At 38.4% G+C, this 14269-nt stretch overlaps 1 protein-coding gene and 1 long non-coding RNA gene across 3 annotated transcripts in view; both read right to left on the bottom strand.

The window, feature by feature from the left end:
* Positions 1 to 4064, bottom strand: part of LOC127527027 (uncharacterized) — a 214165-nt gene extending 210101 nt beyond the window's left edge. Inside the window, exons 1-2 of one of the 2 annotated variants that reach the window (XM_051924515.1) lie at positions 4017 to 4064; positions 890 to 917 (exon numbers count right to left, since the gene is read on the bottom strand). In XM_051924515.1, the coding sequence (XP_051780475.1) occupies positions 890 to 892 (3 nt within the window). In that variant the 5' untranslated portion in view covers positions 893 to 917; positions 4017 to 4064. The remainder of the gene's footprint in view (positions 1 to 889; positions 918 to 4016) is intronic. The other variant, XM_051924517.1, reaches the window with a different exon arrangement.
* Positions 1 to 14269, bottom strand: part of LOC127527034 (uncharacterized) — a 335886-nt gene that overhangs the window by 263205 nt on the left and 58412 nt on the right. The gene's annotated exons all lie outside the window — the stretch shown is intronic.

The raw sequence follows: 14269 nt of genomic DNA, 5'->3' as shown, positions 1-14269 counted from the left end.
TCTTCAGTGTATAACCAAAACTATATCTTAAGTAACCTACAGTGCCATTCAAGAATTACTACAATAACCTGCTGTTGCATATCACACACACTGGTTCTTCTCAAACAAGGTTCTTTAAATTCCATTAGTGCTACCAAATCCAGAACACCAGGCCTACATCTTGCTATTAACCCATTATACTGCTTCATTTCCAGACTTAATGAAAGAGCAAGTCAAATTCATGCAGGGGTACAGAGCAGATTACAGTAGTTAGCACCCTAAACATTAACATCCTTGGTTCTTCCAGAATCCATTTATAAATGTTTGGAAACAATCCAAATGCATTTAAATTTGTTAGTACAAATTCCAACCGAGTAATCAGCATCTTACTGCTTCTAAGAGCACCCAGATATTTATGTATTTTCTCTTTTCTACAAAATGTTCATTGGCCCATCAGCAGCACAGTAGATTATTAGGGCAATGAAGAGAACATCCTTGTCAAATGGCAAATTTAGGACATGGCAGTAATTGTCATCTGTATAAGCACAAGCCCAATAACCCAAGTACTGGACCTTTCCGAGAGAAAGGACTCCTCTGCAAGACCTGGAAAGTTCAATTGACCTTACTAAACTGCCACGTACAGACAGTCAAAAAAAGGTACAAGAACACTTCAGAAATCTAAAACTGCTGGAAAGTTTAATTTGTTATTCCATATTTGTAGTCTAATCAGACAACCTCCAGTAAGATCAGCAACTGAAGTCTAGTTGAACATCCCCTTCAAACAGAAGTCATGTAAGGAAGTCACCTTCAAGTATCAGGCAAGGATAACAGGTTTAATAAAGTGGACAAACCATACCCACAAAAATCTGTTCTAAATAAGATACAAAATTGGCACTTGCAAGCAACTTACCATTATTAGGATGTTGAGAACTTCTTACCTGAAAGAAAAGACAAATTGCTTAAATAAGACCAGCTCTATTTTAAAGACTTGAGCTTTGCTCAACAAGGCAAAAAAATTGCTTTTGGGTGGGGGCTGGACAGTTGCTAAAAAGCAGTTAAGGGGAAAATGAATGCCACTTGTGAACACTAGGGGGTGCCAGAGAGCCCCAAAGAAATATACAAAAGGCAGTTGCAGGCTCAAATCAAATGTTACGCAATACCTCCATATTAGGCAGAAAAGCAAGTGGTCTCTTCTCCAATCCATCTCTCTCCACCACAAGGCCTCCTCCAGTCGAGTGTTGCCTTCCTCCCAGATCCATCTCTGCTGGACAAGGGAGTGCATCTCCCTGCAGCACCCATGGGGATCAGTAGGACTACAATTCCCAGCATTCCCTACTGGTTCCCAATTGGTACCAGTATTCCAGGCCGCTTCCATTTAGCGGCTGTGTGGGTAAATAAACACCCACGAGACCATTATTCCCTGTCCAATAATCCTGGCCAGGTGAAGTCCTAAAAATATCTATTCAGGACACCTGTGCATTTGCCTGGGGCTGAAGGGAAGGTATTTTTCCTTTGGTTGGGATGTCAACCCATCCTGTGGCACTTGCCCTTGACATGGAGCTGCTTTACTATAGCTCTTAACCGAGTACAGACTTGAAGTGAAGTTCACAGGTATATGAAAGTACTCTACATGGAGTACACCACATTTGTCTAATAACTGATGAGGAAAACATTCTAATGAGCTCATTGTCAGTTACAGCAGACAAACTTCATATTTCTCATACAAAGTTATCTAGAAGGGGGCAGATACTGCAACACTTGAAAGGATGAGAATAGAAGAATGAAAGGGAATGGAGTCCGGGCACATGGAATTCTAATTAAATCAATAGCCAGAAATGGACCATAGCAGTCACATTAGCTTAAGATGAGGCAGACGTTTTAAGACAGTAGCATACATCCAAGACTGCAGGATACCAAGAAAGTATTGTTACATATCCACACAATCACTACAACCAGACACCATGCTGCCATCAATCCAAGCTGGACCCAATGGAGAGTTAAAACTTGTCACTCATGCTGTTACATTAAAAACATTTTAAACTGAATACCACATTCAGTTTAAACGCAGCAAGTCAGACATGGTTTCAAATCCATCATCTGATTTGTTGCATTAAACTGCACAAGTCCTTTAAACTAAAGACTGGATTTCATGAGTCTGGCGGCAACAGCAATATTGTATTCTATGTTTAAATTTTGCATTACCCATCCATGAAATGGGGCTGTAGATGGACAATCCCATATCTTAATCATAACTTTTAAGCTGCAAATATTACCTCAATTCTTAACACAGATGTAATCAATATTATATTTACACTTCAAGTGGCTATTGAAAAATGATTCATGTGCACAAGTTCAACACCAAGATATTATGTGCAATGTAACTTAGAGGACAGATTGCAAGATATAAAACATTTGCCAATTTGAAGAAAATGGCAATTATGTGGTGTATTAAGGATGTGATGTACAGGTAGCTTTTGCCCTTTATCCTACCATGGAAGGGATGCAATCACAATGTTACATCAACCCAAAAATTCAGGCTAGCATTACCTTTGTAATTGATTATCAAATCGGGAAAAGAATATTTGAAATACCCTATTATGACCAATAGGTTGTATACTTGTTCTAATTAGGAACAAACACAGTCACAGTAGTTAGCTTACAGTATAGGCTATAGCCATGTTTGCAGACTAGGACTTGTATTCCTTTGGTATTTGTAGGGACAAAATTTACTTTGTGCATTTACAGGCACAGAACTGGGATTTTGTTTAAAACCACATTTGAATGCACAAGTATTCTTCTGGAGTTCTCCTTTGGCAAATGGAGCCACTAAACTAATGTTAATTGGGCACCAGAGATCCTAAGCACAACACCTGTAAAAGGACATATGAACACTGGTCAGCACATCACCCAATCAGTTTCAACACATCAATAGCAAATACATGGTGTATAAAGTTAAAGATCTGAATAAAGCAGGCTTGACAGGCAAGAAGGAGCAAGAGAAGGTTGAATAAGCCCAGCAACCCCACAAAGGGTTGCGCTAAAGAGGAAGATTCCTTCAGAGATCAGACATCCTGAAGACAGGGGAACAAAAAAAAAAAAAAAGCCACCAAGCATCAGAATTTTGCACTTCACCCATAAAAGCTTTCCTTCGTAACAGATTTGAAGTGCCTGGCTGAAATGATTAGACATTATCAAATTTAAAGGTTTAACACATCACTGGCATTGAAGTTTTTGGCAATTAACACATCAGAATATTTCAAGTTTCTTAATTAGGCAGCCTTTTCATTATGCAGATCATACACAACAAGTACAACCTGCTCATGGTACCCTTCTGTTAGTTAAGGGACTTGAAAGATCTTAATTTGGCACAAAAGTTCACTATTAAGATAAAACAGGAATGCAAGCTACAATCAGTATGGTTTGACCTCAAACAGCACATTTGTATTATATACACACGCACTAGAAGTACTTGTGCCTTCACAAATTACAGGCAGCTATCCTAACAAGTTGCAGCAACAATAAAGTAAATTCATGGAGAATGGTGGCATTTAACAGTTTCAGAATAAACAGAACTATCTGGAAAGAATTCTGAATTTAAAGCATACCAGGTTTAAAAATATAAACCACAGCAAGAAAGCCCAACTCAAAAATGAGGTAGATACTAAAATATAAATGGGTACATGTATTTCTATTGGTTTGTTAGAAAAGTTCTCCTACACAGGAGAACAGAAAGTTAAAACTACTGTAATAACCCCTTCAGGAATAAAAATTAAAAACAAAAAAAACCACACCTCCAGACTCCAATGGAGCCATTTAGCATACTTATAAAATTATACATAGCAATTTAACTACTAAAGACTTACTCCAATGTAATGATCAAAGATTAAGGCCTAAGAATTTAAAACTACAAATTTTAAGCAATAAAAAAAAAAATTCCTAACCATAACTAACAAACAAAGAGAAAGCACCATACAAAAACTTCACAGAATTCTGTTATAATACACTTAAATATCACCAAACATTTCAGATTTTGTTACCCTAAAAAAGAATCAGTCAAAGGTGAGCCAGACAGAAGCAAGCTACAGCCAGAATAACTAGCAAGACCTGAACAGGCTTCTTAAATAGTCCCTTAAGTGCGTGGAGCCCTAATTACCACTACACCTGAGAATAACCTGCAACAATGAAGCCCCGTTCCTAAAATCAAAACACATGATTAAAGGTAAATGATCTGGGAATAAGGGTGGGGGATAAATAGCAAAAACAACAAAATAGAAAAAATAAGGACAAATTACAAAAAGTGTAGTCTTAATAAATATATTTGAGAAGGCTCAAAATGTATTGCGTGAAGATCCCTGTCATGTTTAAGCATCAATGCCTCTAGATGATTTTTATTACTGTAACTCCAGTCCTGGAGGTCTGCAGTGCATGGAAGTTTTCATTCCAAACAGTTTCGTAATTAGAAGCCAGTTCTATCATATAATGGAACTGATTATTTAATTATAAGGCTTGTTAGATGCTTTCAGTATTCCAAGGCAAATCTTTATCACATTATAAAAATTTCATTTTCTGAGAACATTATCCATATGATTTGTGGTCCAGAACAGATTTGTACTTCTTGGTCCTTTCGTTCTTTCTCATTTATTTCAAAGCATTTCATTAACACAGATATACCATGATAGACAGCTTTAAATGGAAGCACATTAGCTGGAGAGCTGGGGCCTCATGCATAACCCAGTGCAAAGAATTAACACTAAAACATGGCGTACAGACAAAAGCGGAAATGTGTGTACACACAAAAAAATCCAGATGCATAAATCTGTGCATACACCAACTTCCACGTTCTTCCACTCCATAAATCCCAGTCAGCGTGAAAAGTAACGCACGTGCACCTGCCTGCAGTTCCACCCCGTCTCCTCCCACAATTACACTTCTTTGAATGTGCAAATCAATATAAATAGCCCTTAAGTTCAGCATTCTGTGAAAAGACAATGGCAAAAAGCATGTGGGAAAATAGAAGAATTTCACCCAATACCAAGTGGAGGCAAGGAAAAACGTACTATTTGTTGGTTTAAACAGTGGAATAAACAACAAAAGGAAGTTGAATGAGTGACATAGAGTGTTGGAGAAACTCAAATGTTCAAGTTCACAAAGTCGCACAATTTCACTTCTGAATAATGATGTTAAGATATCTCTCCAAAGTCCTAGCTAGAAGGATGGAGAAAGTACTGCCTTCGGTAATATCACAAGATCAGACTGGATTTATTAGAGGCCAAGACTTAGCTGCCAGTCTTTGATGCCTGTTTAATATAATATATTCACCCACAAAGTCAAAAACCCTGGAGATATTATTATCATTGGATGTAGAAAAAGCATTTGATATGGTTGAATGGAACTACCTTTTCACTACATTGGAGAAATTTGTGTTTGGCCCGAACATTTATGCATGGATCAAATTACTGTAAACCAATCCAGAAGCTTCAGTTTGTATGAACAACATTAATTCAGACTACTTTAAACTAGAATGTGGTACCAGACAAGGATGCCCCTTGTCACCACTACTTTTTGCAATCGCCATTGAGCCACTGGCAGTTCATTGTAGAAATACTTATGAGATAAAGGGGATTATCAGAGGAGGACTTGAACAGAAAATTTCTCTATATGCAGATGATATGGTACTGTATATATCAGACACACAAAATACTGTGCCTGCAGTCCTAACAGCACTGACAGAATTTCAAAAGATTTCTGGTCTCAGAATTAATTTGATTAAAAGTGTGCTCTTTCCAGTGAATTCTCAAGCACACAATATTAGATTGGGCACCTTCCCCTTTATCATTGCAGACCAGTTTAAATACCTTGGGGTAAACATCACAAGTAGACATAAAGCTCCCTATCAACAAAATTTTGGTGTCTGTATGGAAAAAATTAAGCAAGACTTGCATAGATGGTCAACCCTTCCTCTCACTTTAGCTGGAAGAATTAACATTGCTAAGATGAATATCCTTCCTAAGTTTCTCTTTTTATTTCAAAACATTCCAATATACATTAATAGATTATTTTTTATGAAATTAAACTCAACTATAACCTCATTTATTTGGAATTCAAAACATCCACATATCCAAAGAGCAACCCTACAAAGACCTAAGGAAGAAGGTGGCATGGCTCTACCTAACTTTCAAATTTTTTACTGGACAGCAAATATACAAACTATTGTGGGACATGGCCGGCCTTTTATCCCGGCCAATACCCCCAGGCCGCCAGGTGCAGCCCTGCCTGCAACATAGAGGTGCCCAGAGTTCCAGCAGGGCATCATGGACAGTGGAGTTTTTCATCACAGCCCTGCTGTATACCATGGGAACCTCCAGGGGACGCTGCAGGAATGCCCAGAGACTATTATGTGCCCTATAACCCGGAAGTATGTCGTAGTCATAGTGACAGGAAGAATGACGTGCTTCAGGGGTGAAGAAGAAGAGTTTTTATCTGACCCGGAAGTGTTCCAGGTCACATTGACAGAGACGGCAAAACACTTCCAGGTCAAGGACTATAAAAGGACTATGGGAAATCCCAGACGTCGAGCTGAGCTGGGTGGAAGGGTGGCAACGCGTCTGGGAGTGTGGAGGATTGAATTAATTGATTATTGTAGTGATTATTAATTTATGAGTATTGTGGAGTGGAGGGTGCCTTGTGCACTGTATGGTCCAAATAAAACGAATTATTGGACTTTTACCTGGTGTCTGGAGTCAAGTCAGAGGGTTCAGGAGGACAACAGCGCCCTCTATCTGTCACACTATTAAAACCTAGACATGGACAAAAATAGATGAACAGACGCAGGCTTGGTCCGCAATAGAAATAAAATCCTGCAGTACTTCCTTACATTCCCTGCTTTGTACTCCAATAAATGCAAGTTATTGCCAATATACTAACAACCCAATTGTGCTTCACTCACTCAGATGGAACCAATGTAGGAAGCATTTTAAGATAAAGAAGCTTTTATCTGTGGCACCTCTGCACGAGAACCACATTTTTCCACCCTCTCAAACATATGCAGTTTTTAATGTCTGGAAAACATTTGGGATTAAATCACTTAGAGATCTGTACATAGACAACATCTTGCATCCTACGAATAATTACATTCCAAATTTAACTTTTAAAATCAGAAACTTTGTTAAACAGAACCTGCCCAATTTTCCTCACCTCCCACCCACCTCTATGCAGGAAAAAATATTGATCAGTCTTGAGGACTCAGACAGCATTTCTGCAATATATAAAACCATTTTACAGTCCCTCCCTTTCAAAGATCCAAGAGGACATTGGGAAAGGATCTCTCACTGAATATCTCAGAAAGGGATTGGAAGGTAGCAATGCAGAGAATCCACTCAAGCTCCATATGCGCAAAGCATACAATTATTCAACTCAAAATTATATATCGAGCACATCTGTCTCGCTTAAAATTGTCCAAAATGTTTCCAGGGCAAGATCCAACCTGCGAACGCTGCAATCAAGTTCCAGCATCACTGGGCCACATGGTTTTTGCCTGTGCCAAATTAACATCATTCTGGACCAAAATCTTTAAATGCCTTTCAGACAGCCTTGGTGTCACAATCCCTCCTAACCCATTAACTGCTGTGTTTGGGGGGCTCCCAGATGGGCTTAAAGTGGAGAAAGACAAACAAACTGTAATTGCCTTTACTACACTATTGCCATGCAGACTTATCTTGCTCAACTGGTAGAATCCTAACTCACCTCTGTTAAGTCAGTGGGTAACTGATGTTATATACTATTTGAAACTGGAAAAAATCTAATTTGCACTTATAGGATCTGTGCATAACTTTTTCAAAGCCTCACAGGATCTAATCAATAAATCTTTAGAATAAGCTTTTAAAGCACCGAGGAAGCGGATTCTCTCACTTTTTTTCCCTTTATCTTTATTCACTTATTAATTCATCTATTTACTTATTTTTACTAGCTTTAAGTTTTACTCTGCTTGCCTAGCTCTGTTTCTCAAGGGTGGGGGTTGATTTGTTTTCGATTCTGTTATTGTAAAAAATGATTTATTTGTATGGAATGTTCTGTGATTTTAATAAAATCAATAAAATCAAAAAAAATAAAAAAAACAAAGTCGCACAGTACCCGAAATAAAAAAGAAGTCGTCAGAAATGAAAGTCGCCGTGCAAAGATGAGTTGTAGCCCACCATCTGAGTGTCATATGGAAGCTTATTAAGGTACAGAGAAAAGACAAAAAATAGGCACACAGTGGGTAAAAAAGCTTGAAATGTCAACTTTAATCTCAAAATTTCCACTTTAATCACGTAGTTTATTTTGTCATTAAAGTAGAACATCATAAACTTAATCTTAAAATCGTTTAATTTACTAGTTTCTCAAATACCATTGTAACTAAAGTAGCACGTTAAATGCTTTGTATTGTATGTGTTCTTCTATGTGCTATATGTGTGTGAATCACTTCGTGCTTCTTAAATGGGCTTTCTCTTCCTTGGACAGGACACAAAATCCATTACATTTGTGACATTACAGCTCTCTGAATAATTTAAATACTAAGATGTACTGTATACTTGATATCATTTTCATGATGATAGGAATTAAAGCATGTTAGTAAACATGGGAACACAGTGGTGCAGTGATAGTGACGAGCTGGCGCCCCGTCCAGATATTGTTCCTGCCTCCTGCAAGATGCTTGCTGCGCCATGCACAACCTTCGATTAAATACTTTATTGCAGCAGTACTGTGTCTTTCAAATGTACTAACCCCCAATTCCTGTCCTTCCTTTTCTTTCTCCAAGTACCCATTAGCCACACAATCAGCTCTGTAATAGATGTCAAGCCATCTGTAAGCTTAGAATGTTGATTCTTCAAAACTTTTAAGGAACGTTGAAATATCTTCATAGTACATGTTTAATTATTCTATCCATTTGTCCATCCAGTGTCGCGCCAGTCCCAGCAAGAATACAGCGCGAGGCAGGAACAATCCCTGAACGGGGCGCCAGCTCGTTGCTAGCGCTGCAACACCGCGTCCTCACATGTTTAATTATTAACAATATAGATTTTTAAATGTTAAAATTTTACCTGTATAATGTAATAAACATATTTTGCTGCATTTCATCTTAAAAATGTTGTCATCATATGTAAAAATGCGCTTTATAAAGTGGCTCAGGTCGTGCAATATTATAACTGTATCGCAAGTTTACAGTGAGGTAATTGTACTTAGAAGTACAAACAGTTCTATCAGGAACACTTGATGGACTGATTGAGTGCGTTTACAGTTCTTGGGATGAAATTGTTTCTGAGCTGCGAGGTCCATACAGGAAAGGCTCTGAAGTGTTTGCTGTATGGGAGCAATTTAAATAAACTGTGTGCATGGCTGAGGCAGTGTGTGCTTGATGCTGTATACCAATAATTCTCTTTTCGATCAGTTGCTGTAGAGCTGTGATTCCATACTCAGATACAGTGGGATAAATACAGTACTTTAATGGCAAAATAAACTATGTGATTAAAGTGGAAATTTCAAGATTAAAGTTGACATTTTGTGGTTTTTTCCCACTGTGTGCCCATTATTTTTGTCTGTACCCTAATAAGCTTTCATATGACACTCAGACGGTGGGCTATGACTCGCCTTTTCACGCCGACTTTGATATGTGATTTCTTTTTTAATTCGGGCATTGTGCGACTTTGTGAACCTGAGCCTTCGAGTTTCTCCGACACTCTGTCACTTGATCAACTTCATTTTGTTGATTATACCACTGTTTAAACCAACAAATAGTACGTTTTTCCTTGCCTCCACTTGGTATTCGCTGAAATTCTTATATTTTCCCCCATGCTTTTCCCATTGTCTTTTCACAGAAGGCTGAGCTTAAGGGCTATTTATATTGATTTGCATATTCAAAGAGGCGTAATTCTGGGAGGAGTTCGGGTGGGACAGAAAGTGCGTGCACGTGCGTTACTTTTCACGCTGATCGGGATTTATGTAGCGGAAGAACGTGGAAGTTTGTGTACGTACAGATTCCTGCATCTGGATTTTTCTGTGCGTACGCACATTCCTGCTTTTGTGCTTACTCTATGTTATATGTAGAACATCATAAACTTCATCTTACAATCGTTTAATTTACTAGTTTCTCAAATCCCATTGTAACTAAAGTAGCACGTTAAATGCTTTGTTCTGTATTTTATCTTCTATGTGTGTGAATCACTACCTGCTTCTTAACCCTTTAACCGCCAACTCCCTAAGTATTCCCCATGCCAGGAGAAATCTGAACAATTCTCGTTTTTTTACTTTACATTTATTAAAGCAGTATTTACCTGCTGAAATACCTGCTGAAATGTTTCAAATACATGGTCAATCAAATGACGTAGCTTGAAAAAGCGGTCACGGTTTGGATCTTTCATATCTGGCTCAGATAACGGGCAGCAGTCCAGTTGAGATGCTGGGGATACACCCACTCATCGCCATCATCCGATGCGTCGTCATTCACAGTATCATGCTGCGCACGTTACTGATCATCATTGTCGCTAAAATCTTCTTCAGAACTGCTACAATCATGATCAGAATTATTGTCCAAAATTGCCTGCAAAACCTCACTTGAAGTCAGTTTACGTTTCGCAATATTCACAGCTTTCACTTTCGAATCACGTCACGTGGGCGGCCAATACAACCGCAGAGTTGTCGAAATACAATGTAGTAATAATACCCACGCCAAACTGTCAGTTATACTATGCGCCAGGCATTCACATAACCACAGGCAAATGTGCCGGATAATTCCGGTAGTAAGGCGTCAGCAATAAAGCTACGATGCCGGATATATCCGGCAGAGGGCGGTTAAGGGGTTAAACGGGCTTTCTTTTTCTCCGACAGGACACAGAATTCATTACATTCATGATATTGAGCGTGGAAATGTTTGTACACAACATTTCTGTGCGTACGCACCGTTTATACATGAGGCCCCTGGTTACATAACATCAAATCTGCACCTTTCTTGATAAGCTGGGTTAATATGTCCGAGCACTATTTCTGTATTTTTCTTCAACATTATATACCATCCAGCCTCACACACTGATTGAGACATTGAACAGTATGAATGCTAACCCATTAATTACACTATGGATTCAAAACTTTCTTTTAAATCATTCACAGACAGTCAAAATACAGAACTCTGTTTCAAAATTCAATCTTTCAAACACAGACTGATGACACCATGCTGATAGGACAAATACTTGCCAAGGATAAAAGCCATTATTTAAATCAAGTGGACTGTTTGGTAAACTGGTACAAGAAAAACTTATTCTGAATGTCATAAAGACAAAAAAAAAAGTTACTTGGTTTTCAGAGACAGAAATCTGCATATTCACTCATTCTTTGTTATATGGGTTGTATCACTGAGCCAAAAAAACAGGAGACAGAGCTGGAAGTGGCAGAGTTAAAGATGTTAAAATTTGTATTGAGTGTGAGGATGGATGGGATTAGAAATGAGGACATTAGAGGGTCAGCTCAGGTTGGACGGTTTGGAGACAAAGTCAGAGATGCAAGATTGTGTTGGTTTGGACATGTGCAGAGCAGAGATGCAGGGTAAATTGGGAGAAGGGTGCCAAGGATAGAGATGCCAGGTAAGAGGAACAGAGGAATGCCTAAGAGAAGGTTTATGGATATGCTGAGAGAGGACATGCAGGTGGTGGAAGTTTGCAGAGGACAGGAAGATGTGGAAACAGATGATCCGCTGTGGCAACCCCTAACGGGAGCAGCTGAAAGAAGATGAGGATTGCTCCGATGGAGAAAGTAGAAATAGTTACTGAATATAAATACTTTGGAACTATCCTCAATAATAATCTTAATTGGAAAAAAAATACAAAAACAGGTAAATGTAAATGCAATCAGAGCTTTTTGTCTCCAGCATAAACTCATGATTTCATTTCAGCTTTAATGCCTGGTTTAGTAATTTGACAAACCAAAATCCGCTCATCATCTGTGCAATACCATTCCAACGGTGAAGCATGCTGGTGGCAGAATCGTGCTGTGGGATTGTTTTTCAGTAGCAAGGTCTGGGAGACTAGTTAGGATTGAGAGAAGGCTGAATGGAGCAAAGTGCAGAGATATCCTTAATGAAAACCTGCTTCAGAGAACTGTGGAAGTCAGAATGGGTTTCCAACAGTACAATGGCTCCAAACGTAAAGCAAGGACAACACAAGACTGGCTTAGGGTCAACTCTGTGAATGTTTTTGAGTGGCACAACCACAGCCAAGTCTTAAATCCAACAATGTTGGAGAAACCTCAAAATAGCTGTCTACTGATGGTCTCCATCTATCCTGACAGAGCTGCTTGGGAGGAGCGACTGAGAATCCCCAAATCCCCAAAAAGACTCCAGTCTGGAATAGCTGCCAAAGGTGCTTCAACAAAGTCCTGAGTAAAGGGTCTGAATACTTGTGTCAATGTGATTTTTCAGTTTTTAATAAATTTGGAAAAACTTCTAATATCCTGCTTTTGCATTGTCATTCTGAAATACTGGGTGTTGCCTGAAGAGAGAGAAGATTGCAACATAACAAAAGTTGTAAAAAGTGCAAGGGTTCTGAATACTTCCTGAAGGCACTGCATAGATACTATATGTATTTATATCTGTACAGTATGTCTGCATTGTATAAATATAAATTATATAAATCATATATAACATATGCCATTATTTTTATTTGTTGAATTGTTACTTTATTAAGCAAGTACAGTATTAAGTATATGTATATATACATTTAAAAGAGTCACAGGCTTTGTTGACTGCTGATTCATTTCTGAGTGACTTTGACTTTGCACATAAGTCTGCAATATGCTGGACTGATGTCCCCTCCAGTGCCGGTTACTGCTTTGTGCAAGATAGATTCCAGCTCCCTGTAACCCTGTAATGGATGAGCACAATTACAAGAAACAAGTAAGATATAGAAAAATAAAAATGAGAATAATAAAAAGTTACTGTATATAAAAACTCTTCCTTCTTATTACTATTACTTTTCTGTTACTACAGCTTCAATAGGCTGCCATTCTCCAAACATATTACATAAAAAAAAATTCCACTGTCATCTCTAAAGAAGACCTTATCATTCAACTGTAAAGACACTGAAATCACAGCACATGTCTGGAAAGACTTCACAAGTGCAATAAATTGAATTTCATCTGAAAATATCTACTTAGATACATTCCGGGCTTGCAAACGGTTTGTCCTGTTGTCAGTTTAGGTTACATAAAATTTGCTCCGGTCACCTTTTTGTTGTTTATCAGCTTCAGAATAGATTGATTGATCATCTGGATTATATGAAATGTAGCTCCAATAGCAGTCATGATCAACTGGCAAGGCAACCCTCCTCTCCTTATCAGTTTATATCTCCAATGAGTCAAAAGAAGAAAGAAATAAAACTGAAATTGAAATAAAGGATATTTGTTGTTAAAAAGACTGCAGGTAAATGTTGAAAAAATTAAAGAGTAGGTAAAATAAGAAAATAACATAATAATTCATCTAGAATGTTTTAAGTATTTGAAGAATCGTGATGGGCTCGGGTTAAAAAAAATAATAATAAAATAAATAATAATAAAGAAACTTATCAAAAGGCTTTTGGAAAATAATGCTAACTATAGCCATGCTTAAATTGAAAGATATTTATTGGAATAAAACCAGTGCATTGGTATGTGTAATGGAAACTGCAACTGTCAATAAATTTTGAGAAGTTTCAGAAAAAATATATCCCTCGCTATATCGCACTTCGCCTTTTGCGGCTTCACTCCATCGCGGATTTTATATGTAAGCATATATAAATATATATCGCGGATTTTTCGCTGCTTCGCGGGTTTCTGCGGACAATGGGTCTTTTAATTTCTGGTACATGCTTCCTCAGTTGCCCAGTTGATTTCATACAAGGGACGCTATTGGCAGATGGCTGAGAAGCTACCCAACTTACTTTCTCTCTCTCTCTCGCGCTGACGTAGGGGGGTGTGAGCAGGGGGGCTGTTCGCACACCTAGACGATAGGGACGTTGCTACCTTCTGTGTGCAGCTGCTTCCTGAAGGACATGCTGCACGGTACTTCGCATACTTAAAAGCTCAAAGGGCACGTATTGATTTTTGACTTTGTTTTTCTCTGTCTCTCTCTCTCTCTGCTCCTGACGGAGGGGGTGTGAGCTGCCGCCTTCAACAGCTTTGTACCGGCGGTGCTTCGCATACTTAAAAGCCAAACAGCCCTATTGATTTGTTTGCTTTTGTCTCTCTCTATCTCTGTGACATGATCTGCTCCTGACACGCACTCCTTTGA

Source organism: Erpetoichthys calabaricus, chromosome 3 (genome assembly GCF_900747795.2).
Source record: "Erpetoichthys calabaricus chromosome 3, fErpCal1.3, whole genome shotgun sequence".
NCBI classification, from domain to species: Eukaryota; Metazoa; Chordata; class Cladistia; order Polypteriformes; family Polypteridae; genus Erpetoichthys; species Erpetoichthys calabaricus.
Note: the sequence above shows the minus strand (reverse complement) of the source record. Positions and strands in the feature narration are given on the sequence as shown.